At 36.3% G+C, this 26,353-nt stretch overlaps 2 protein-coding genes across 4 annotated transcripts in view; one reads left to right on the top strand and one right to left on the bottom strand.

Moving 5' to 3' along the window:
• LOC139695386 (RNA-binding protein 25-like) overlaps positions 1-20,860 on the bottom strand; it is a 36,896-nt gene extending 16,036 nt beyond the window's left edge. The window contains exons 1-9 of one of the 3 annotated variants that reach the window (XM_071594115.1): positions 20,042-20,860; positions 18,027-18,124; positions 14,005-14,048; positions 12,909-13,227; positions 11,812-11,949; positions 9,892-10,116; positions 9,183-9,271; positions 6,719-6,799; positions 1,606-1,970 (exon numbers count right to left, since the gene is read on the bottom strand). In XM_071594115.1, the coding sequence (XP_071450216.1) occupies positions 1,606-1,970; positions 6,719-6,799; positions 9,183-9,271; positions 9,892-10,116; positions 11,812-11,949; positions 12,909-13,227; positions 14,005-14,048; positions 18,027-18,124; positions 20,042-20,133 (1,451 nt within the window). In that variant the 5' untranslated portion in view covers positions 20,134-20,860. Of the gene's footprint in view, positions 1-1,605; positions 1,971-6,718; positions 6,800-9,182; positions 9,272-9,891; positions 10,117-11,811; positions 11,950-12,908; positions 13,228-14,004; positions 14,049-18,026; positions 18,125-19,102; positions 19,166-20,041 lie in introns of those variants that run through there. The other 2 variants (XM_071594117.1, XM_071594116.1) reach the window with 2 other exon arrangements.
• Positions 20,861-21,893: 1,033 nt separating this feature from the next.
• Positions 21,894-25,976, top strand: LOC139695351 (uncharacterized). Its single transcript, XM_071594067.1, has 7 exons — positions 21,894-21,992; positions 22,070-22,110; positions 22,216-22,424; positions 22,511-22,685; positions 22,764-22,847; positions 23,822-23,981; positions 24,072-25,976. Exons 1-7 carry the CDS (start codon positions 21,974-21,976, stop codon positions 24,479-24,481), a joined length of 1,098 nt encoding a protein of 365 aa, XP_071450168.1. The 5' UTR covers positions 21,894-21,973; the 3' UTR covers positions 24,482-25,976.
• Positions 25,977-26,353: the final 377 nt, after the last annotated feature.

The raw sequence follows: 26,353 nt of genomic DNA, 5'->3' as shown, positions 1-26,353 counted from the left end.
AGAAATTCAACCAATCAATCAATTGTTTGTTCCAGGATTTGCAGTTGAAACATAGGACATGTCAAAGAAAATAAACAGCAGTAAATTATAGGTGCAGATATTCATCAACAGAGAGGAACATATGCTTTAATAGATATTTGCAAAGTTTTTTTATGCAGTGTCATTTTATTGAGATTGTTTACATTTTCAGGTAATAAATTAAAAAGAACCAAGTGGAACTTGCCATAAAACCCAGTAAAGGTGTACTACAACATGCTCCCCTGACAGCTAAGAAATCTTCATTGCCTGCCACAGATTATGAATGGCCAATTACTCAGAACTACCCAGAAGTACCCGGGTGAGGCTTCTGTTCATCTAACATCTGATATCTCGGATAATCTCTACCCTGCTCATGATACCCAAAATATTCCCGAGACTTTCACCATTTAACCTAGAAAATGCAGATGAGAGCATTCCTGACATCGAAAACAAGAAATGCACTCTCGTTCATCGTAGAACGTCCTCGTCCAGCAATCAAAGTCAACATCACTGTCAATATTGATTGATGGTCTGTGATGGGTTCTGAGTGATTGGTCATTTGTAATCCATGGCAGTAGGTAAAGATTTCTTTGCTGTTAGGGGAACATGTTGTAGTACACTTTTACTGGGTTTTGTGGCAAGTTTCACTTGGTTGGCAAAAGAAATAACTTTTTTGGGATTCACCGGCGTGGAAAAGTGGGCTGATTTTAGAAAACCCATCTCATGCTTGGGAAATTTGATGTTGCTTGCTATGCTTGATATATTTTAAGTTGAGCATCAGCAAGAAAAACACTTCCAAAATTAGTCTTGGCATTCAAATGGTGCTTTTAGAGTTAGATCATTAAGGCCTGAACATTTAGAATGGAAATTAAGTGAGCAAATTCAAAATTTTTCTCAATTGCTTGACATGGAAAACAAGGTGGACCGTATAAAATTATATAATACCAATAAATATGTTAATTTGGCTTAATCAGTATGACTAATTTGGGAACATAACATTGTTTCGACAGGTTCCCTCAAAAACATTAATTCAATGTTTCACTGCATTAGATTTCATATGCTGGGTCACATTTGGTGGTATAAAAAAAACAGAACAAAGAATTTCTAGCATTTAAAACAACCAACATAATCAACCTAATACCACAGTTATCACCCAAAACTAAGATCAGTGGTATGTGAAGGTCACACATTAGCAGAACAGAGGGGCCAGTTCCTTTGCCTGTGCCTCCTAGTTTTCCAGGATGATCTGATACCTGGAATAACATAGCTTGGGTAAAGCACAGGGTACCCAGCCCCCCCTGATGCTCCACCCACTGGACTAACATTTAAGTAACTCAATTTATCTGTCCTAAAAGGCACGCTAAGTTCTATGTCTTTCATTACAGACTCAGCTTTAACCTACACAATACTGAATAAACAAGATAAAAAAATTGGGGCATGTTCCTAGATAAATACCAGCACTCCTTTATGATTGAGCATTATTCCACCAAAAAGAAACCTTTTGAGGGCTTAACTCTTAAAATATCAAAATGTCTCCCAGCTATTTCAAATCCCCTGGGGCTTGTGCCACTCATTTATCTACATTACCTCGAATGTGACCGGCGACCCCTGTCTCTCTCTCTTGCTTTTGACCTCAGTCTGCTTGATGTGGACGATGGTGCCGTGGAGGATGGGGTGCCATGGCGATCGGGGAGTGAAGGGCTTCGAGGTGGCTGTGAGGGCAAGCGCTCCCGAGACCTTGACCTTGAGAGTGACCTCACCGGTGATAGCTGCCGTGCTCGTGAAGAACTTTCACTCGGGCGCAAGCTTGAGACAGATCCCATCGAGGCCACAGTCACAGAGTCATCAGGGGGCGTGGAGGGGGTTGAGATTGGCACCCCATCACGCTCCTTCCTCTCTCGTTCCTTCATCTCGCGCCGCCTCCTCTCCGCCTCCTTCTCCTCCTCCTGTTTCTGGTCGGTGGCAGGAGAAAGGAAGAGTGTGCTGAGAGGCAGTTATGTTGGCTCAGGAAACGACAAGGACAAGGGACAATTCCCCCACACACCCCCCACAACTAGACTGGTCCACAGGACCAATGCACTCGCCTGAGGTGAGATCCATCCAGTTTCGGAGATCTAACAGCTGATGTGATGCCTCTCCGACAGACACCATCATGATGACCTTGGGGTAATGTCTTCAAAGTGATGATGTTCAAACGATTGAGGCACAAAGATAACTCTTCTCAGAGGACTGTGTCCATCTTGTTTTATGGGCAATTGGAAATTTTGGGAAAGGATGTCACAAAAAATGTTGGGACCAACCTAACGTCAAAACAGATAAACCTAAGAATTGAAAACTATCATAACCCAACAGCAGCAAGTATTGATGATTTATGTTCTTCATATGTTTATCAATAAGTGGCCTAAAATAGGTCAAATTAAAAGCTACACATAATATTTCTTCTTTCGGGCCTATTCATTCCAATAAACAAAAAAAAACAATTTCATAAGAATATGCTCCCATGCTTAAAGAGTACAGGGAAGGATAGTGAACAGTCTACTATCAGACAGCAATGAATGAAATAAGAAGTAATGTCTTGTTAATTACATGCTAAAGTGGTGTACTGAATGATATATGTTTAAAATATTCAAAAATGATTATAACCCAATAGATGAGAACCCATGAAATGACATAAATGTTAGACACTTGATTTGATGGAAGTTGCAGGTAAAATTTTTACGATAAGCTTCTTTTACAGAACTAACGAAATCAAATTAAATTATTTTGTTATGCTTACAACACCACTAAAGAGATATGATTTTAATTATGAAGCTCATGGAATTTCTCTAGCAAACAAAACTTTCTTAGATGCAATTGAAATGCCAATTTGACCTAAAGTGAACTCCTGTGAATGACTCAGGACTAAAAATTTAAGTGCAGTTTGACATTAGAGCTATTTGAGATAAACACAAATCTAAGCATCATTGAAACCCAAGGTTAAAATAATATTGTAAAAAAATTTGTCTGTTCAGAAATAATGAATTTAGAATTTGGAAGAAAACCATTTTCTTCATTTGTATTGCTAAGATCAAAGAGAAATAAACAAATCACACTACAGTTTGGTCATTAGTCACTTAGTCGATCCAAGTCCCACAGCCAGAAAAAAACAGAAGCAATGAATTTCAACAGAGTTAAAAATAAAAAAGAATATTCCCCCAAACCTTACCCACCCATTCTAGGATCTACAAACTAGAAACGGCCTGACATAACAGAGGGGACAATGATAGCATTGCCACATTGTGTTCAAATCTAAAAGTCTAACATTCTAAATATTTTCTTAAACTTGTCCAATAACCTGAGTGATAATGAGAGCAATCTTTCTTCTCTTCAAAACTTCCTCTTTAAGAATGTTTAAAAAAATACACCGGATAAGTCATTTTACAAAATTTATTATGCTGTGTATTACCCTTAACCAATATTAAAATGCGGTCTGTCTGCTGCCATTAATCCACGGCTATGATCCTACTCACACTAAGCAAAATTAATAACATTCTCATGTGGTTAACCAGGGCTGCATAGCTTACAACTAACTCACTAAAATGAACCTCCCCCCAATCACATATTTTATCATAAATTTAAAAAATCTGATTTTGATAATTTACTCCCAATAACAGACCAAAATGATACAATTATTTTTACCCAAAAGAAAGTAATAATTACTTTCACTCAACCTCTCCTTGGTCAATGATGCATAAATTCATTCAAACCATACAAACAAATTAAGAACTGGACAAAAGACTGATTATAGCAATGGCAATATTCGCCATTAAAATATAATAAATATTCATGAAACTAACAAACTAATTTCAGAACTAAAGTGTAAATAAAATTTGTTTCCACTAAGGTTAATATTTTGCATTACAGAAAACTGTCCTATAAGGAACTATCTACATTATCTAAGAGATATATAAACGAAGTATATACTGTCCCTTAACCTGCCTTGTGAACAGCATGTCACATTTTTTTATCTACTTGTCAACCACTGCAAGTTAAAAGTGAATAATGAAGAGATTACAATTTACATGATGTTTACACTTTGTGGAACTTATTCTGGCTACAAAAAAAATTATTTAGCCAAAAATAGTGCATTAATCTTGGGACAGATGGAACAATATTCTTATTTAGAGAAAGCAAAAATTAATATTTCATCACGAAAATGATGTTGATATTAATCTCAGTAGAATAAAATGAGAATTCACATGCATCTTTTGAAATTCATTTAAGAAAACGGGGTATACAATTCATATTTAAAGCAATGCCTGAACTCACAGTTAGCGCTCTCTGAATTGGAACCTTGGCCTAAGCAAGATGAAGTCGTTGGAACAGACAACCACAGTGAAACAATCTGTAATCCAAGAAACCAAACTTCATAATAATAAGAATATGGATTAAAGGTTAATTCCCGCACCTTACCTTTCCAACTACCTCACCAAGGAAACTAAGCCAACATTGGTCACATGAAATAAATGTGAATGGATAGACTGCCTAAAGACTGAGGGGAAGGATAATAGATTTAGCCATAGTATACATTATTTTCCTACCTTATATCCAGGAGTCTTCTCTTAAGGTGGTTGCATGGAACCCTGCTCTTCAGAAAATTCATTTTTGCTCATTTTTTCAACACAGAATCTCTGCCCAAGTCAGGGCTATTGGAGAAACAGTGACAAAAACCAACTCCAAAATAGTAAATTAAATTAGTGTACATTATTTGTGGTTCATTGGCTAGTTAGAAATATGGAAAGAGGAATAAGCAGAAGAGATCCAGGTAAATAAACTGTTCCTTGCAAATAAAAACAACTTCAATGCTATACGAGCAGCAACACAATTACAACTATGATTTATTGAAATTCCATTCCTAGTTCTATTTCCAAGTACACACATGGTTCAAACATTGAGCGTTTAAATAGGTATTCATGTATAATCACAGACATAAACATGCAACTGACTTCCAAGAAAGAAATGGATAAGTTAAACCTCACCACTTGGGCTAATATCACCAATCACCATCACCAGTGATTTGCAGGTCATGACGCAGTCAGCAAATCTTAGCAAATCCTAAGTTACAATGCAAATAAATGTAAACACTGGAATTTAAATCCAATTAATCATGAAATAAATTGATGTTAGTTCGATCTCTTCTGTATTCCAAGGCAAAAAGAATCTTTTAATGTCTTTTGACTCCTTATCAACGAAATACTACGAAATACATTTTGGAATGACAGATGGGCATCTAAACATCTTTGCTTGCCTCATAAAAAATAGTACAGTAAGGCTTTTAAGATTTAAGTGAAAGAAATAATTGAATTTAAGATCATGCAAAAAAGGGTTTGAAATGTTTAGGAAAAGGTACACACCATTGGGTAGCAGGTAATGAAAATAAAGGTGCAGTTGATTAAATAAGCATCTATACTTTAGATTTGAGAATGTTACCAGACCAAAGAAAAAAAAAACAAACTGATTTATTGCAGCTTGAAAATAATTTAACTGATTTGCAGAAAAAAGTAAAGAGCTGCAATAAACCTTTTGAAATGCTAAACCAAAAAAGGCTGCTCTACAGGAAGAGTTAAATACATGGTAATGTGAATTTTTTTCTCAAAAGAAAGCGCATCATGGTATAAAAGTATGGAGCACAGTATGCACACTACTCACCACCTGAGTCAATTAAACAATTGAAGTCAGCGGGCATTATGAACAGAGTGGCCTCCTCCACCTCAAGATCTCAACAAATCGGTCTTCCTATGTTTGAGGAATTATTATCACACATCACTGCTCCAGAATCCAATAGGCGAGCGTATCTCCACCACACAATCAAACGCTCTACTTTTAATTTGACATCACCTTACACACTCAGGGGGCATTTAGCCTACATGACCACCCAAGTATAACATGTATGTATTGACTAAGGCAATGATCTTCAAAAAGCCAACTACGCAGCTTCCTGACCGATATATAGAAACAGCCCCCCCCCCCCCCCCCCCCCCCCCCAAACATCTTTAAAAAAACAAAAGAACCTTTTGACCTGCTGTTATGCGGGTCATATTTTTTCAAGGACAATTTACCGATCACTATGTTGGGAAAAATAAGAGCCTAGTTTCAAAAGTAGCATGGCATAGAAGTGACAATTTTAAAAGACTGGAATGAAAAGGTGTCAACTTGACTCAACATTAGCAGACATTTACAAAAAAATGTTATGTTCAATAAGTGATAAGCTCCCATAGTAGGTCATCTATAACTTGTGAATGTAAGGCTGGTAAATGTGATATTTAAAATTATCTATATATACAGTGAGAATGCAACACGTGTCAATGCATCGATTATCTTAAAGTAATTATAAAATAGCTTGCTTACCACAAGCTGTGAGGTCATTATTTATAGGTGTACACAAATAGTTTCTTTTTTTCATACTAGAGGCTGATAAATTATTATGCATGGATTTTGATCTAAAATGACTAAATTAAGACTCAATTAGACCATTCAATCTGACAAAATATGTCACATACCTAAAGTATTTCACTTTCACAACAGGTGGCAAAATGTTTACGCCTACTATTTATGCTAGGTCCTAAAAATTTGGCCATGAACTTAGAATTAATACGAGAAGAAATTTAAAGACAAACCAGGTGATGTAGAACCAATTTTGGGGAGTGGGATTTTCATTTACCTTCATTATTTCTCTGAACTTCCCAATTTCTCTGGTGATCAAATCTCTTTTCCCCTCCTCCATTTCCACATCATCAAATATCTGAAAAAAAAGTGAACAATACGGAGTTAATAATACTACTGCCCCATCTGAGCCTCACTAATTACAAAGCTGAGCCTCACAACACAACACCAGTAAGTTCACATCTAAGTCATCCATTCATGTACACAGTCATTTTATGTGCACATGGCATTACACAATTTCCATGCCGGGAATGAATCAATTATAACATCCATGACTCAACATATGCATAACATTCATAAATCTGGGGGTCACTAAAATTAATAGTAATTTTGTGTAATCTTTCCCTCCTTTTTTCAAAGTAGGGAATGACATATTGAAATTAATATATTAAACTCCTAATTTCTAGAGCCATGGATAACTAGAAAACATGGATGATCCACAGATTAGGCTCTTTCAGGGTCTAATTCCAGGCAGTGTGCTGCCAAATTAAATAAACTCTCAATTGAAACGCCACCAAATGGCACAGTAGACCCTCATTGCATTCGCATTTTATGAGGTTAATCAGGGATGCAATGATATGTTTACAAGCCCCGATCAAGCCTAGGAAAACAACAGTTAACCCAGCTTGAAGGCCATTGAAGGAACAAAAATCAACACTGCTGATAAATAAAGCGAATTGGCAAGGATTGGATAATGTGCACAGAGGTAATTCAGAGTTGACCGTCATTACATTTCCAGTTGAGAGTAGAATATTACTGATATCACATTGTCATTTTTCATTTCCAAATGCAGGGATGGCAAGAATGACATATTTAATGACGGTTTATTTTAAGATAATTACAGGGATTTCCATCCTCAACTGTATTATTGGAGCAATTTTTTCTCTAATCTCACTCTGGTAACATTTACAAGGAACTTTTAGTCAGCCAACCACATCATTCAGTGTCTTTGCAGTAAAAAAGAAAGGAAGGCCAAGGCACCACAGGTAACTATCATTCAAAATAATGCAATGGGTCAAAATTTAGCTCTTACATTAATTTAATAACTCATAAGTCTTATTATGACATGCTAGTTTGCTGTTTGAAAACTCACTAGGTATTAGTATGGTACAGCAGCAACTCTGTTAACTAAAGATACATGGATTTACAAGAATGAAAATTGAAACAACAAGCAATTCTTCAGAGGCCAATTAAGCATGTTCCCATGACTAACAATTATATTATAGTAATAATTATATTATAATATTCCCTCAGCTTACAATTACTACTACTGCACTAGCCAAAAGCAATCTTTGATTTTGTATTACCGTTTGGTTTTTCCATACCAAGAGATCAAATGCTTCTTTTTAAGTGAGATATGTTATGGTTAAGCACACTTAATGATCATGTGAGTGGAAAAACAACAGTTGGGGCTAATACTTGCCTCATCACTTATGATACATCTTATATGAACAATGGGCCTGAACACAAAATATGACGAAGTATACAATGTATCTTTCCACTGTCCTTTATTTGCGTACAACCGGTTTCAACGCTCAAGGGTCATCATCAGGTACAAAATAAACAAGGCGCAGTCCATTTATATACCATTCATGAGGGAGAGGAGTGGTAGGTGAGAGAGGGGGGAGAAGGAGGCGAAAGAAAATGGAGTTGTGATCGGGGTTTGAGGTCACAGTTCCTGAAAACACGGGCGGAGGAACACAAACGCTGTTTCAGGAACTGTGACCTCAAGCAATCACACTTCGCCAAACATCTATGGGAAGAAAACCATGGGAGTGATTTCAACCCGGCACTCTTACACCAGATGGAAAAAGAAATGAGGATGGACAAGTGGGAAGAGCTCGAAATCAGGAAGAATTTAAAAACAGGTCATTTGGTTAATGATTTATTGTTTGAATACCTCTCTCCAATCCTGGAAGTATCCCTTCCCCTCACAGATAGACCCGACAACCCCCCCCCCGCCCCACTGTAAACCAAACAAGCACCTGTCCTGATGCTTAACACCCGCCTCCCCCCTCCCCATCAACGCCGATCGCAACTCCATTTTCTTTCCCCTCCTTCTCTCCCCCCTCTCTCACCCATCCCTCCTCACCCTCATGAATGGTATATAGATGGACTGCGACTTGTTTAATTTGTACCTGATGATGACGCCTGAGCGTTGAAACCAGTTGTACGCAAATTAAGGACAGTGGAAAGATACATTGTATTCTTCATTTAATTAAAATGAATTTCCACAAAGTTGAGCCGGGAAGAATTGAATATTTACAAAATATAACCATGAAATATGGGCTTCCGTTTGTCTTCCAACCAAATTATTTACTAGCATCTCACCTATCAACTTTAGCACAACTAAAGGAATAAAGTATTGCACTAATAATGATAATGAAATGTACTATTAATGTGAATAGAAAGGCAGGGCGAGCAGAAAAATGAAACAAAAAATAACGCAATAGTCTGCTTACGGGAGTTGAGTCACCAGACAGCATATCTGACCCTTGACTTAATTTCATCAGCTTCTCTTGTGTTTTGGACATCTTCCTCTCATTTTTCTCTGCAAATATAAAACCATTCATTCATGAATCCCCTTAAAAGTTCATCGCAACAACCAACTTTTTACATGGCAAAAACAAATTTAGTCTGGAGAAGTAAATGAAATGTGATTCTAATAAAATAATGAACAAAACTTAAAACTGAATTGCTAAACCTAAAAAATAAATTAGTGCCATTTGTTTAGAATTATTCAGAAGAACCTGTTTTTAGCAATTAGATATGTCATACGATCAGGTGAGTGTGGTCTCCAGCCCTTCAACAATTGCTTTTCATGACAGCTAGACACTAGATTTAATACAATGTTCAGTTACTGTCTTGGCATTAATGAATTTTGCAGATGACTAATTATGTCCATAAAAACCTTAATAAATGATTTTTCAGCATAACTGAGGTCTTAGAACTACAATTATGTAATTGACAGCTGAAAGAGCTGGCACCCATGAAATTAAACATTTTGTGCAGAGTTGAGGACGCAGAAAGTCATCGCTTGGAATTGAACTTGTCCTCTGGTTGGTTCATTTAATTACCATTTATTCAAACAAACATTCAGGTTGATTACTGCGACAAGTGTTGCTACATAAATTACAGTAAAATGAACTCTGGGCATTTAATTCAACCAACCTGATTTGCTAGCGGGTGGTGTATAGTTCTTCATGTCCATCTCATAATCCGCAACCACCTGCTGTATGCGCTCCTGTGCCAAATCATCGCTTTGCCGCATGCTTTCATCCATATAGTCTGTGTCATCCACATTATCATCTTCCTTATTCTTGCCATCGTCCCGTGGTGGATCCGAATCAGGAAGAGGAGGAGTACTTCCTTCTAGCAATTTCTTCCTCTGCTCAGCTGGAAATTCACACAAAAAAAACAATTAATAAGTATCCATACGGCACAAATTTAAAACTCTCAAGACTCCCATTAATCTAAGTAAAAGGGCTATTTACAACAAAATGTCATTTTGCTTGGACGTTAACTTCAACAATAGTGACTTACAAGTTGGCTCATATGACAGTGTGGCATGAATGTAATGTCATTCCAGCTGGCAAAGTTTGTCCAGAACCCAGCACAATTCGCACATACATTGAAGTATGACGAATTATTTTTACCTCAATCAAACATGGATGTAGAGCATGAAAACTCCAATATCATTTAGTCTTCAAAACATATCAAACAGCGCGTCCCCTTTCCACTACATGGACACATTCAACAGAGGCAACTATTTCATAAATGTATCATCAACAGACCCAAATAAATCTCAATTTATATAATTTCTTCCTGATTTCATTGAGCCATATGCACATAAACCAACTAACTAACCATAAAACATGTCTGCTTACAAACTATGGGATAAAATTAAACAAGTATAAAATATTAAATAATGTTAAATTATTCCATAACAACCTAATATAAATACATTATAATAATAATTGTATTTGCCAAAGGATTGTGTACAACAATATAGGACACACAAAAAATAGAAATTCATAGCATTCATACGCATTAAAAAGATTAAATTTTGTGAGCATATATGGAGCCCAGTATCTTGAAATATTAGACGGGCAGATGAAAGTTGGGTTTTAGATGCAATGATGTGAATAGCCTTCTTTTGCAGTTAAAATATGACTTTGGAGAAAGAAGATGAGCCGCAGAAAATAATATCGGAATATGTCAGGCAACAGTAATGAATTAGTCGCATCCTTTGCCCACTGTTTCTGTCAAAGTTCTTAGGAGGAAACATGCTGAACTTAATTTTCTTGAAAGGCAGTTTATATGGGCTTCCTATGACAAGTTTGAGTCCAAATGGATGCCAAGAAATTTCGTGGATATGATCAAATCTATATTTTGGTTATCCAATGTTGTTCAAGGACTGAACATTAAAATATTATGCATATTACTGGGAAAATGTTCTTAGTTCCGTACATTCTGTAGTCATCAGCACAAATGCAATGCAACAATTTCAAGGAATAAGTGATGGTGTTGCGGGAGTTCTTTAATAATTACTTTAGTAGTTGTAATTTTCTTTAAGTACGTATGCATAAGGTTAGGTCGAGGAAGGGACTATTAAGTCTCAATCCCACCCCGCTGAAGTCATTAAATAACTAAATAATACTTGGAGTGCCAGAATTATTGCCAGAAATTTGGATGATACACAGTAGCTTGAAATACAACATAAAATTCAGATTTATACTGGGAACAATGCAAAAGGAATATTTTTATTCTTCCAGAACTGATGGCCATAATTTGTTTATTAGTACTTAGGATTCCCTTTTCACAGGGGCCAAATGATTTATCACAGTAAGATTAAAATTATGTAAGTTGAATTTCAAAATCATAAGTTTCCACTGTACTGTGAAAATAATATAGCTGGCTTTGAATGATATGATGATTACTGCTTATGGAAGGATAATTCTTGCATTAAGAAATGCATTAGGTTAACAGTTTACAAAAATAATAGCTTAAAAAAGTTATTCCAGTCTATAGGTAATAATTAAATTTGTAGATTTCTACAATGTTGAGGGTTAAAGATTAACTAGATCTTACCTTTATAATTGTCGAGGACATGTTTGGTTTTCGCATCCACTTTGACAACCAACTTTTTACCACCAATTTCTAAGTCATGAAGGAGTCTTACAGCACGAAGTCCAGCCTCAGGTCCACTGTATTCACAGAAACCAAAAGCTGAAAATGGAGGCAGCCATATTAAAAAAAAAGAACTGATGAAATCATTTAAAACCAAATTACACAAGCCATTACTCAACTTATTTAAAATTGAATGCTTTTAGAATTAACATTGCCAACCAAAGCAAATAAAACCAGTGTTGTAACACAGTATTTACTTTTCATAATACATTTTTCTATTTACAGGGTTCGTCCGGAAAATAAGTGTACTGACTACTGATTTTTTCCCGCCGCTCCAGGCGCGCCCAGCACCGCTCTGACGGGCTGCGATTGGAGGGGGGTATGTTGGCAAGCGACGCTGAAAAAGGCAGTCGGCTCTGAGTTGTGGTGTAGTGAGGAGCTCTGTTAACGCGAACCTCCACGCTCGACCCACGTCACGGAACGCGATGCCGAAGTTTTTGGAGCAGCGTTATTCCATCAAATTTGCGGTAAAGCTTGGGAAATCGTCTACCGAAACTGTCGGTATGATTAACCAGGCTTACGGGGAGTCAGCCATGTCCAGAAACATGATCTTTCGGTGGCACAAGATGTTCGTGAAGGGCAGAGAAGAGGTCGACGACGAGTCTTCGAGAGGCTCCCGATGATGCCTTCTCGGGAGCGTTCCAGGAATGGGAACGCCGCTGGAACAAGTGTATCGACTCACAAGGGTCCTATTTTGAGGAATATTAGCTTAAGATATGTAAAAGTGTGATAAATTTTTTTCCTGAGCTCAGTACACTTATTTTCCGGACGAACCCTGTAACTCATAGTTGGACCAAATTCATGTTCCCAATAAAATATCCTTGTCTTCCCAATGGTTTAACATGCAAGACTTGGTGCCTAAAGCATAAAATTCCAAAGTTAAATACATTTGCCTTATCTGAAAAGATATCACAAAATGTATCCTTCCACAAGACATCACCTGATCTTAACAGCCCCTTCATTACCAATTAACTGTACAGTCACAACTGAGTACTCACCAGAGGCACCTTGCACCCTTTTCCATGAAACAACATGACCACATGCTGAAAGAATATGACGGATCATGGCATCTGGAGCACGCTCCGTGATATTTCCAACAAATACAGTCACAGGCGGACCTGCACTATCCCCTTGCTGCACTCTCTTACTGAACGAATTCGACCGCATGTTGGAGGAGGGGGGGATAAGAGGAGGGATGTTTGAAGTGGGTGCAGGGGCAGGGGGTAGAGGGGCGCTGTGATGGTTATGGTGAGGTGCAGCACGATATGGACGAATCGCAGGGGCCGGCATCGGTGGCAAAGGGGGAGGGGCAATCATCTGGAAACACAACGACAAATTCATTATCGTTCATTTTCAGAGCAATCAAATGTTATCAACAGTTTCAAGAAGAAAAAGATGGCACAAAAGCACCTGATGGATCCTGACGCAATAGAACGAAAGTTGGCCAAATGAAATTATTAAATTTGACTTGACTGCATGAGTTATACAAATTGGTGAGATTAACAATTGAAACACGTTATCCCGGGTTGTGAAGGCTAAAAACTACAGCATGGTTGTGGAATTAGAGGTACATTTGAGAACCTAATGCAAGTACACGGTCTACAACCTTATGCATTCCAACATTGGTTATTGTTCATTCCTTCACTACGTTACATATGAATTCCTTGAGGTATATAAGTCAACTTTACCATGATAGAGTCTTAACATCTGAATGGAACAAAATTTATACTGCGGGGCCTCTTTTATTTGAGAGGTCCCTGGGCACCAATTTTGTCAAGCCTGAGACCCTTAGCAGGAGCAGCTCATTCAGGGTGGGATTGAAATGTATCATGAAATAGCAAAGGCATATACATAGGCCATGATCCTATGATCCTAACATTCTTAAGGTAGGAGAAAAAATTTACTTACTCTAAAATTTTGAATTGAATCAGCAAAAAAATTTGAGCTAACTCCACTACATTTTATGGAAAACCATGAGCTATCCGACTGGGATGGGACCTTCAAAATTAAGACACTTGAACCCATTACTCTGATTCACCTACCAATTAATGAATTATCCACATTAATAAACCTTAAAATGATATCTGTACTTACATGTGGCATGGGAATTCCAACTGTAGGCACCAGTGGAGGTGGGGCTGTAAATATAAAGCAATAGATAAGCTCACATCTTCTTTCACAAAGAAAATGTCAAACTTGTTTTGTTGTGAAAATGACTGTTTGTTGGCGTGCATTATTTTCTATGAGATGCCCACTAAAAATAACTGTTTTTAACATTTTTATGGCATTGGTAAGTTAATTAATATTCTTTAAATGATAGGAATTTAAAGGAACCAGACCTTAAATACAACATATTACATTAGCATAAAAAACAATAAATTAAATTAAATCTTTAATTAAGGTTGTATCTAGACTTTTTAGAGTAATGATATATCATTCCTCAAGTACCCATACCACAGGTAAAAGTATAAAATGCAAGCAATTAAATTGAAACAGCATGCTTCAAGTTTCCTATGCTTTAACTAAACTTACGACTCAACAAAAGATGTCACCCATAATTATTAAGTCCAAATTATTTTTGCATACAATGGAAGAATGTAACTACAGCAAAATTTAGATCATCTACACTCATTATCAAATTAAGAGTAAATAAGGAGTTATGTATACACATAACACACATTATCATGCCCCTAAGGTAAGGAGAGCACATAATAAATTTAAAGTGGCAGGGCATCTCATACGCAGGAGTACTTAAATTATGCAATCAAGAGACTGTGTCATAGCTGCCTTCAAATATCCAGTATTGAATGCGTAATGACAAACTGGTCCAAAAATTTATTAGCAATGTACTAAGAAGCACAGTGTCATACAATGATAAGAAATTATTGGGGAATTTCGTGAACTTCATACAACAGACTTTTTTTTAGCTAAATCCTAGTCACCAACCCAAACTGGACTAGCAAATAGCATCACCAGCTATGTATTCATGGGATCGCCACACATTCAAGTTCCAAATGAGGAAATCCTGAAATTTCTCTGATACTACTTTGGATCCTCACTCAATCAACACTTTGCATTTGAGTAATTCACATGAGGGAAAATATTTTTAACAAAAATTACTTGCTCAGCAAGTGGCAAGGAAGGGATTCCCGGAATGACTGTGCACCTGCTGCTCCAGCTTATCTTAAGCACTCTTTCCGCTAGCCTCATACTGATGCTTGTGATCACACATTTTTTCCTAACTTGGGTCCAGAAATGTTATTTGTTATTTTTTGTACCAAACAATATTTTGTGCTTCGTTTCAAAAATACAAAGGGTTACTCAAAGATAAACAGTTTGAGTTGCAATTAGCAGAGCTTGTATGTTACACACACATTTCTTCTGCTGGGTGAGCATAGCCAAAATCGTTCCGAGTTCGGCACAAGCATTGCCGTTGTCCGGGAAGGTTATGTTCAGTCACAACAATTCATTTTGTACAAGCATTCGCTTCCTCCTCCTTTTTCACCATGGTGGATATAAGTGAACAACATGCCGCTGTGAAATTTTGCCTCTTGCTTGGGAAATCCAGCCCAGAAACTGTTGTGCTATCGAAAACAACTTACAAGATTGTGCTATTGGGGAAAACACAAAAGAGTACCAATGGTTTTCTCATTTCAAAGAAGGTGATGAGTCATCTGATGATAAACATCATTCAGGACATCTGTCGACTTCTAGGATTGACGAAAATGTTCCTAAAGTTTTTGCAATCCTGCTTGAAGACCAACAACAGACTATTGAAGAGATTAGTTATCTGGATTAACATTGCGCTCAGTTCAAGGAATTTTGTCAGAAGATTTGAAGATGAGAAGCGCCACTGCAAAATTCATCGACGTGGTTCCTGACCAAACAGCAAAAACAGAATTGAAAGGAAACTTCCTGTGCATTGACAGATCTTCTCCAAACCGACCCAGATTTTTCTTCCAAGGTCTTTACTGGTGATAAGTCATAGTCATTACAATCACAAAACCAAACAACAATCGAGCCAGTGGAAAAATTCATTGCCGCCTTGCCCAAAAAAAGTTCATCAAGTGAAAACAAACCTTAAGACGATGATCATAAGGGATAGTGAATTCTGTAAACTGTCCAACCACATCAGTGTTATTCAGCTTTCTATTTGGAGGTTTTAAAAATGTTGCATAGCAGTGGGCGACTAAAAAGGCCTGATTTGTGCGAGACGGAAGGACTGTCCACCATGACAATGCATCAGCTCATTCAGCCATTTCAGAGCGCCAGGTTTTAGCAAAAACAGCACGATTACCTTGCCCAATGCCCCTTACCCTGACCTCACTCCGTACAACTTCTTCTGGTTTCCTCAAATGAAAGGACAACATTTTGATAATGTGGAGGCAGTAAAGAAAAAAACGAGGCAGAAACAGTTGGGCATCACAACAGATAATTTTGAGAAATATTTCCAGGAATGGAATCTCAGATTGGACAAATATATTTATGGTAAAGGAGAGTACTTTGAAGGCGATCAAGTCATTTTGCAGACAAATTAAATACATAGCTTAAAAAAAAATATTCCAGTTATTTTTGGGCACTCCCTAAAATCCCCGATTATACTGCAAGAAGATACCCATGAGAGAATAAAAATAACTGAAGAAATGTTGAGTAAATTCATGGAAAATTGAGAACAAGGTGTGTGTGGTGGCTCTCACACACTAATACAATCAGTTGATTCACACCATCCTCAAGAACGAAGAAAATGCTCCAAACAGAGTGACAAGAATATCTATCCAACGATTTCTTAATCTCAATGATTTTGAAAGGTTGCTTCTCACATGGATAAATGAAAAACGGCCATGAGGTTAACGAGAACATCGTTCTTGAGAAAAATTGATTTTCACCTATCTTGTTGAGAATATGCCAAGATCATTAAGGGTCAAATAAGTGGTATCTAAGGGAAGCTATGGGTAATTCAAGAAGTTTAAGCAAAGAACCAGTATTCACAGCATTATGCGACAAGGTGAAGCAGTGAGGTGGAGGACGAGCAGTACCGTACAGCGGAACTTCGGCAGCAACTTCAAGAGGATCATAGTTTCGGATGGTTACCTGACATGAAAGGCCACAACCCAATGGAAGATGCTATCTTCTGCCAATGAAAGTGTCGATTTGAAAATTAAACCCCTGCATGTTTACTGTTCAGAAACTTTAAGAAGTGTCGAGTCCAAAAGAGCAGGCTATAAATGTGATGTGGTAGTCATGGATAAGAATAAGAACTGCAGTAAAGAGAGAAAAAACAGTTTAAATGAGAAGCATCACTCTAATAAGGCAGTGGCAAGCATGCTATATACTCCTATAACAATACTGCTGTCACCTTTTAAAAGTATTGCGTAGCGTGCACAAAAACAGTTGTGCCTAGTCATTTTTCCAGGAAAAAATAATTAGGAATGTATCATAAATAATTGACTAATTATTTAGATTCTTGTCTGTTTTCTACAAATCTGATTCGCATAACATGAGCTTCTTCCAATGAAGTTGTTACACAGAGTCTTCCACAGTATGACAAATTAAACCAAACTACCATTTCATGAGTCCATGGAACCACCATTTGAAAAGAAGCCTTAAGTAAAACACTGATTGATTTTTTTTAATTCTGACCACAAACTGAGGAAAAACTGGAAAATTCTTATAAACTGATGAAAGTGTTATTTCAATGATACTATATTTTCTTAACAATTGCAATAAGCCCCTTCATTATTGTGATATCAATGTGTATTATATTTCTAATAATAATAAATGCAGAATTATAAGTATTAAGATATAGCTAATACTTATGTCTAAGAGATTAAAAACTCAAGTATATTATAAATTGTAAAATTTTTAGGACCACACAATTTTTATACACTTATCGTGCTCCGAGTTCCTTAGTACTTTTAAAAGGAAAAATTGTATCGGGACTTGTTAAACAACTTCAGAATGGCAAATGATTTCATTCAAATTACCTGTTAGTTCAAGGTTTCTCATTACTTTTAACATATTTACATTGCAACTTAAGAAGGAAAATTCAAGCAAAACATGTAACAATAGAAGTCCACACACTAACAAATATTGGAGTTTAAGAGAAATTAAGTTACCACCAAGCCCCATATATGGCATTGTCATTGATGGCGGAACTGCAATCCCTGGTACCATAGGCGGTCGCCCTGGGAACGACATTACGAGAAGATCCACACTGAAAGGAAGCATGGTTCATCCTTAGTGAAGAGCAATTCAATTGGGGAGTACATAAATCTGAACTAAAATAATAAAGTACATACAGGGACATATGCAAAGAATAACTCAAATAACCAATTTGATTATGAGTCAATAATGACACTAAATTCACATGTAACACAACTGCCTAGGTATTAATTGACAACATTAATAAAATTATATTTCCAAGCAAATCATGCACAAAAATCATAATTTTTTCAGCATTCTGATCATTTTAAGATAACATTCAGAATGAAAGCATACTATTGTGAATCACTTCAATATTGTTTTGACAATTATAATCAGTATAACTAGAGATGGATACTTCCCTAATAACAGTTAATACTACACTACATTCAGAGGAATTTGTCAATAAATTAAAAAATTGCTCAATTTGCAATCATTTCATACAATTAAAAAGCATCAACTATATGATATTGTTAATGGTTTCAGCAGAAATTGTGGAGCAGGCAAAATTTTAACATAGTAATGATCTAATAACACAATAGATTAATCCATCGCTAGTTATAATAACTAACAATTAAAATATACACAATAGCAAAACATTCCACACATGTTAGTTAAATTAGAAGCAGGCAAGCCAAAATAATCACAAGTAATTTGCACCACAAAAAGGAACACACAAAAGAACAAAAAGGAAATTATAAGTAGTGTTCACACACAAAAATATAATTGCAAAAGATATTAATAGCATTTATGACAGTATGAAGAAAGAAAAAGTGCAAAATATTTATATTTTATGCACATCCTACACAGCATCTGCCGCTAATTATGAAATAAAATCTTCGATACAGGAAACAGTTGTTTACACATGTGGTAAAACATGAGCTACATCTGATCTTATCAAAGAAGCTGTGAAAGAAAAATAAAAATGCAACATTAAAAACACACTAACTCTTACAAAAAAAACTATATTTTGCAGAAAATCGATAACTACTGGTTTGATTGGAACTTCTCATCTATGTCAGTCGATATCCACTATTTTTCCAAGGTTTGACTGCTGATGACATTATGCAAAAAGAAAAAAGCGATAAAGTAAATTATATTAATTGCCTAAAGCCAATATGACTTTTTACAATATTTTATGTGAGAGTTAATTTACAAACACACAACACTATCTTTAGGTTAATAATCCAGAAATAATTGCCAGTTGAATATTATTTTTCCATTAATTAAGCCCAAACACAAGCGATAATATGCGAAAATATTTTTATTAAAAAAAGCAATTTGGATTTCAAGAAATTTCATATAGAGAGAGAGAGGCAAACAAGAAATGTCACCATTTATAATGACAAAGCAATACTCCAAATCTGACCACACAACTGTTCATTATATGATCAATGAACGATCACGTATATATCGGAAGCAAAGTTAATATCTATGTGCATATATTGGTTCAGGGGCAACATGGACCAGAGAAAAAAATGAGTTGGCGACAGACATAAAACCATTTCTAATAACAAGAGGGAAGAATATTACATTAGCTCTTCGTTTTCCAGTAACTAAGATCTCAGCAAGGAAAAGTAGAGCACGATCACATCGGCATTATATCCTAAAAATTACTCCTAGTCCCAAGCAATTTTGAGGAGACAAACAGTAGGGAATTATTACACAAGACATCATCAAGACGTTCAAACAGATACGCCAAGTTCTGGGTCAAGGAAAAAATCACCATAATTATTCAATAAAGCCAGACAAAGCCGTTCAGATTTATTTCAGTCTGAACTATCGACAATAAGCCACTCAAAATCAAGGGTTACTAATCCAGTTTCTCATGAGACTTAATTACATGGTAAAGGCATAGTTTCTATATAAGCACACGATAAGGGGAGGTTCAAGGATATCTATCACTTTTTCACAAAATGATGCTATTTACCTGCTTCCTCCCGGGGCTGAGATGTATTGAAGGTTGTTTGTCTCATTAAACGAAGAGCTGGCATTCAAGAAATCACTTGGAATTCTTGACATCTTAAACGCAAATAATATTTTCAGATAAACGCTCAATTTATTCAATGTGTTATACCTCACTGGATCTTCTCGGCCCAAATGCTGAGGTATACAACAGGTTACCTCAACTCGCAAAATAATTATCGCCGTGCACTATAACTGCGACTAAACTCACAATTCCCATATATGGCAATAAAAGTGACCAGGTACAACGCATCACGTGAATTTTATCTACCCCAATTTCTTCGTATTTTAATTCCTATCTCTTCCTAACCTCACGCGGTCGTCCATTGAAAAGATTCGGTACGCTAGCATCAGTCGTCCATTTAGGTCTATCTACAACCAATTAAGACACCATAACTAACTACGATAAGCTTTCCATACCTGTGACGAGAACCAAGACCGCAAAATTCCCTTTTATCCAGTTACTGCAAGTTTTTCACACTACAACTTAAGTTATTGACGACCAAATTTCCAATATGGCGGATAGCTCAATAGTTCCTCGATTTGCTCAATATTGTTGCCGGCGTTGCCGGCAGTTGGGATTACATTAAATTTTAGCAGAGAGCAGCACTATGTACAACCGAATGCAAAAACAGACTAACTTTAGGACACCACCTCAAGAAAACTTTTTACCGATTATGGTTGGACGCAGACACTGCTTTCCCATTCAATTAAATGAAACATATTACTAAACTCAACGTAGAGACCCTTTACCCTGGGTAAGTCGCGCATATGTGGCATAGGCCCCAGTCGGAACAAAAACGGGTCGGGAACTGCTACTAATGATATCGATTGACAGTGTGAATCTAATATTGGATTGATATTAGCCCGTGATAGTCAATCGAGAGAGGGCATTTCGCTTTTAAGTTCAAGTTTCAGTACGAGCCCCTCTCGTGCCTTTTCTGTCGTTACTGCTGACCCCCAGACGGGTGACCGTGGAGTGATTACGTATTGTGATGATGCAAGCAATGTTTCGTTCCGTACGTGAGGTCCATAAGAAATGTTTGATAACTTAGCTTCGTACCCCATGCCTTCGCAATAGGTAGAATTGATAAGCAATAAAAAATTAAGTTCGCATTGTGATTTTAAAATTATCTGCTAATGGGTGAAAGTATCACTACATAATGAAATCTGCTGTGCCCCAAACATAACAGAAATATCATGATTTGACCACACATTAACACATATCCGCTGAGGATCCAATTTCTTTCGCATTCTCAAGGATGCGGGGTTATTGTTTGCTTCATTTAGCAGGCACCCTTGCAGAGAGAACTCAGTGGAGATTGTAAACGAGGGAGGAAATTAGTAAAAACCCACATCAACCTTAAAGTGCATTTTCGATCCTTCAATAATGACGTATTTCTAGAGGCACCGGTCAGCTGTCTAATTGTGTTCATAATTTAAATAGCTTTAATACTTAAAACCAAATAGTTGGGCTTTCAACAGTGAGAATATTCGCAGTTTAAAATGATATTTTTAATGTAGGTATTGGACAGCATCTCAGTTGATAATTAACACAATGGAGTGGAAAACAATTAATTTTCTTATCGGGTGGCAGAACAACTTTTGACCAAAAGTTGGAAATATGTTTTGCTCGATGAAAATGTTGGCCTTATTCTTCTCATAAATTATCAGTTATATTTTATGTTCGTAGAATCCGTATGGAAGAAGATTATACGTAATTGTACACACCTTATGAGGTGGCCGCTCGCGTTTTGTATGTAGCGGTTCGACTTTGGTATACGTATCTACTGCAGCACTACCTAGCGTCGAAGTTGCTAACAGAAGTTGACGTGTATAAATGTTTAGTTACCGAAGTGCTATTCAATCACGTAAATTATTAAATTAGCGTCCACTCATGGAGCACAGAAGAAATGGTAACTGTGTTTTGGAACATAATCGGTGATATAGCTATAGATTATTAAGTGTTTCTAATCTGCTTTTCAAAACCCAGCATTTTTTCGGGTAATGGCTGAGAGAAGCACAATATGCAAGGTTTGTTTCCTCAGATAGTCATAGCAGTGATATGGGTCAATTAATTATATTTACTAATCTATTCCCCTATTTCCCTTGGCGCTTGTGGGGGTATGTATTTTATAGGAGTGCGGGTGCATCTGCAAAAATTGCCTGGACCATTCCACACTTCACTTACATGTTGAAATAGAAAACTTGAAACAAAGGCTCCTTGAGAGAGACCATCACATTGTAAATATGGAAACGAATTTTCTAACGGAAGCAGAAAAATTTCCTAATGGGGAATACGCAGCATTGTCTGAAGAGTTACTGGCTTGGCAGGAAAAATATAGCAGGTAAATACAGGTACCAATGTAAATAAAGTCAACGGCGTATAGTCATATATTGTTCATTTTCCTTCTAAACTTACTTGTATTATCAGGTTATATGAAGCTCATAAAAAGTTACAAAAAGTGAACCAAAACCTCGAAGACAAACTTTTAAAGATCGTAGACAAGTTTGAAACTGACAAGACATCGTTGACCCGTGATATCACGCATCTCACTCAGACATTAGTCGAAGGCAGGGCGAAAATAACCCATCTTCAGGATGAAAATGTAAGTTATTGTATGCAGTGACTCTTGTGTAATTTTATAAAATATTCCTATGTCGCTAATAACCGTTTCTTTTTACAGGAAAGGTACAGAAACGATGTGAACTTAGCGATTCAGCTGTTACAGTGTAAACCATCACATTTCGTCTCCCAGAAGTTTGATTCGGTGAGTATTTCTTAGTATTTTATTTGATTATTTCACAAAACACTAATGCAATAGGTAACATTGCTGCAAACATGTTATGGATCAGTGAGTATTTTTAAATTTGTAGAAAGTAATGTCCAATACTATTTGGAATTTAGCCACTAATTGAAATTCATTGCGTATAAAGCAAATTAAACTCATTTATTGTGTGAGCATACATTTTTTTAAATTGTTGAAAACGTTGGAAATTCGCTGTTTTTGCCTTTAACAGTTGTAGTAGAATCAGTTATTGGTAGTAATACTAAGTAATGCGTTACTTAGTAAAACTATGAGGAATTCAAGATTCATGTTGACCTTCATGAAAATTGGCTCGCAGCACAAAATTCTACTTCTGTGGGGACAAAAATTTAGAATAAGCTACCTCTTTTCATTGAGGAAATACTGTCGGTTATTATATTTAAAATACTACTCAAGCAGTTGAACTTGGTAAATGAGCTGCTACTTAACAAAAGCTGTGTTTTCCATTTACCTAGTGCTATGTCATGCTTTAGACTGTAATGCAATTTTATATTATTAACCAAGGCCACTACATGATTACATTGATAGTTCCTTTGTGTGCATATGCATTTTTATGCCCATTCGATAATAAAGATTATTAACATGAAAATCTGCCCTTGAATCCTTTTCATCTTGCCCTGGAATGATTTAAATTAGCTAGGCCGGTTAATGCTCCTAAAGCAACATGTAAGAAAATGTAACTTTAAAATCGATTCTACAAAGCCTTGAAATTATTCGCAGAACTGACAACTTCTAATGCTAGGTTGTATGTTCTGATTATCTAGGTTGCATTTTAGCTAAAAACCATAAGTATTCATGGGTACTTGTTTACGGTAGTGTATTTTAATTTAATCTTATAAAAATATCAATTGTGTTTAACATGTCATCCAAATATGTGGAATGCAATGAAACAAATACCATGTTTTATTAACACTCAGTTGCCGGGCGAACTGCAGCAAAAGGTAAAAACATACATCACTCAAAAGAAAAGGGAAGCTGGTGGGATGCAGAGTAAACCTGAAATGAAGACAATCAAAGTGCCAATTCCTACATTTCCTCCGACTGCAATGGTGTACTCTGTGAACAAAACGTCTGTTGGTAAGGACAATGTGGAAGAAATATTAAATAATTATGTTTCTCTGTCATGGAGTGTCTCTTTGGATATATTTGTGTTTTTTTTTCTTACAGAAAGGGATCCTACTCAAACAAAATCAGCTAGTGATGGCATTGATATAGTATCAGCAGCTATCATGGCTAAGGTGCTGGAAGAGAGGGAAAGAGAAAGGTGTCAAAGAAGACATTGTGATACTTGTCAGTGCTTAAAACAAAGTGAAAAGGTTATGTCTTTAGCTGGTGCTGAGGTATCAACTCATCATCCTAGTCAAGGAATTCAGGGTCGGCAGAATATTCTTTTGGAAGGAATAACTCCATATAAAGACTGGAACACCGGCACGTCTCACAGCCCAATGGTTCACGATGCTCGCTGTCCCACGTCAGAAGATGGGGACCATGCATGGAGGCAATCATCTCGAGAAGCCGGCTGCCCTCCAAGAGAACAACGATTGCGTTCACTGCTGCCGGCCGAGACTGAAATTTAGTACTGTTTCGTTTTTTTCCTGAAGGTCTTATGTCCTGCACAAGTGGTGTGTGCCATGTGGATCAGGTAGAAATGGCTTTAAACCAAAAATGATACCAAAGCAGTTACCAGTGCAACATTTCGTGATAATGACCTTTAGCACCATTATGGTGACATTAGAGTCAAGTAACAAATGTCTTGGATAACTTTGGCTGGGAACAAGAATGGATGCAGATTTACTTTAAATTTTGGTAAGAAAATGTAATGTTATGGTGTGAAGTTGTTGAGTGTGTCTAATTTATACACGTGCTTGACTTTAATGCACAAACATGTCTGATCAGTCTTGAGGTGATTAATCTGAAATGAATTTTGAAATGAAAGGTCTTATTTTTCAAGTTTTTAAGATTTATTTTGTACATAGAAGTTTTTGAGATGTAAAGTAGAAAATATGAGTTTAAAAATTGTTCTTCCGAATCGTAAGACTGACTCTTAATAAACGCGTAAATAAAAAATGAAAAAAAGTATACAATCGGAATTTCTATTTGCTCATGGGTAGATACGTTTGTTAAAACTTCCTTCAGAAATCAAATCAATGATCACCTTTTCTTAGCTAAATATTCTTCATATGACAATTTTTAATAAATGGAATCACCTATGGCTTGGCTTGACGTAACTCTACCAATTGTGTGTGGAACGTGGTTTGTGGCTGGTAAACTCATTAATAACAGTTCATGGATGGAAAGTTTTACTTGTCATTTGTGGCCTTGCATTAATTTTGCCATGCATTTCAATGATTATCAAATATAATAAGCTAGGCCTTCACATTTCATAAAAAAACATATGGCTGAATGGATGTTAACAGAGTTTCATGCATATTACCTTTCTACAAAAAGTGAAGGTTTCTTCTGTTTCTGAGAGTTGAAACCTTATACCCAGTTTCGCCTTAAAATAAGAAACTGAGTCAATTTTCACAATGTGAAGACCTAGCATTAAATCAGTGTGAGGTGATTGTTTAGTGTAAATTGCTGTCAGGATTCCAGACATGAGGATATGTGAATTAGTGTCTCCCAACAAATAATGCTGTTAATTTTTTGTGTATAACTTCATTTGAAACATAAGATTATAATTGACAAGCATTGCTTCCTAAAGAGCTTACATTTATGTAAACCATTTCCAGCTATTTCAAAATTCGCCTGCTATAAACTGTTATTCTATTTTAGGCTTCTTGAAGGTGTTAATTCGGAAAAACATAGGGATTGATCATAGGCAGTATGATGGATTGAAAATTGTCGCAACATGTTGGTGATTTCTCCATTACTCATGGAAGGGAGGGTTTTTTTAATTAACATATGCACACTTTGGAGTTTTTTTAGGAAAATTTTATCTTTTCAAGATGTTACTTTTGTAACCTACAGCATTATTTAAGAACCAATTATTAATGTAATGCGTCACGTGTTGAAAATACTCATAATTGATATTCATTCCTGGTAAAAACGACCTTTTTTTTTAGTATGTCCTTAAAGGAATGCAGAAATAAAAATTTATTTTAGCTGCTTTCAAAGGTTTTTACGTTTGCCATATTATGCATAAATAATTACATAATTGTTTTAATTTAATTTCTTTTGTCAGTGATGTATTTTAATAAATTATTATTATTATATTCGAGAGTGTAATTTATATAGCTATCATCCTATAAATATCTGAATGTGTTATTTTTATTGGACCACACTTTTTTTTTGTACAATGAATTTTGGTCTAGTTTTAAGAGTACCTCCAAAACTGATTTTCAGCTGATTTCACAAAACTGATGTGTTGTAGGGTCCACAATCAGGGGTGTCAGAAAGGGATAGAAGGGGGGTAAGAGAGAATGAATCAATGTCAAATCTGTTCAAGA

This window comes from Hetaerina americana, unplaced genomic scaffold (genome assembly GCF_022747635.1).
Source record: "Hetaerina americana unplaced genomic scaffold, ioHetAmer1.1.p SCAF_6, whole genome shotgun sequence".
Classification (NCBI taxonomy): Eukaryota; Metazoa; Arthropoda; class Insecta; order Odonata; family Calopterygidae; genus Hetaerina; species Hetaerina americana.
Note: the sequence above shows the minus strand (reverse complement) of the source record. Positions and strands in the feature narration are given on the sequence as shown.

Excerpts from the sequence above, each read along its gene's own strand:
- LOC139695351 (XM_071594067.1), top strand. Across the intron at positions 22,425-22,510 it reads TGGCAGGAAAAATATAGCAG|GTTATATGAAGCTCATAAAA; the intron begins GTAAATACAGGT and ends TTGTATTATCAG. Across the intron at positions 22,686-22,763 it reads CCCATCTTCAGGATGAAAAT|GAAAGGTACAGAAACGATGT; the intron begins GTAAGTTATTGT and ends TTCTTTTTACAG.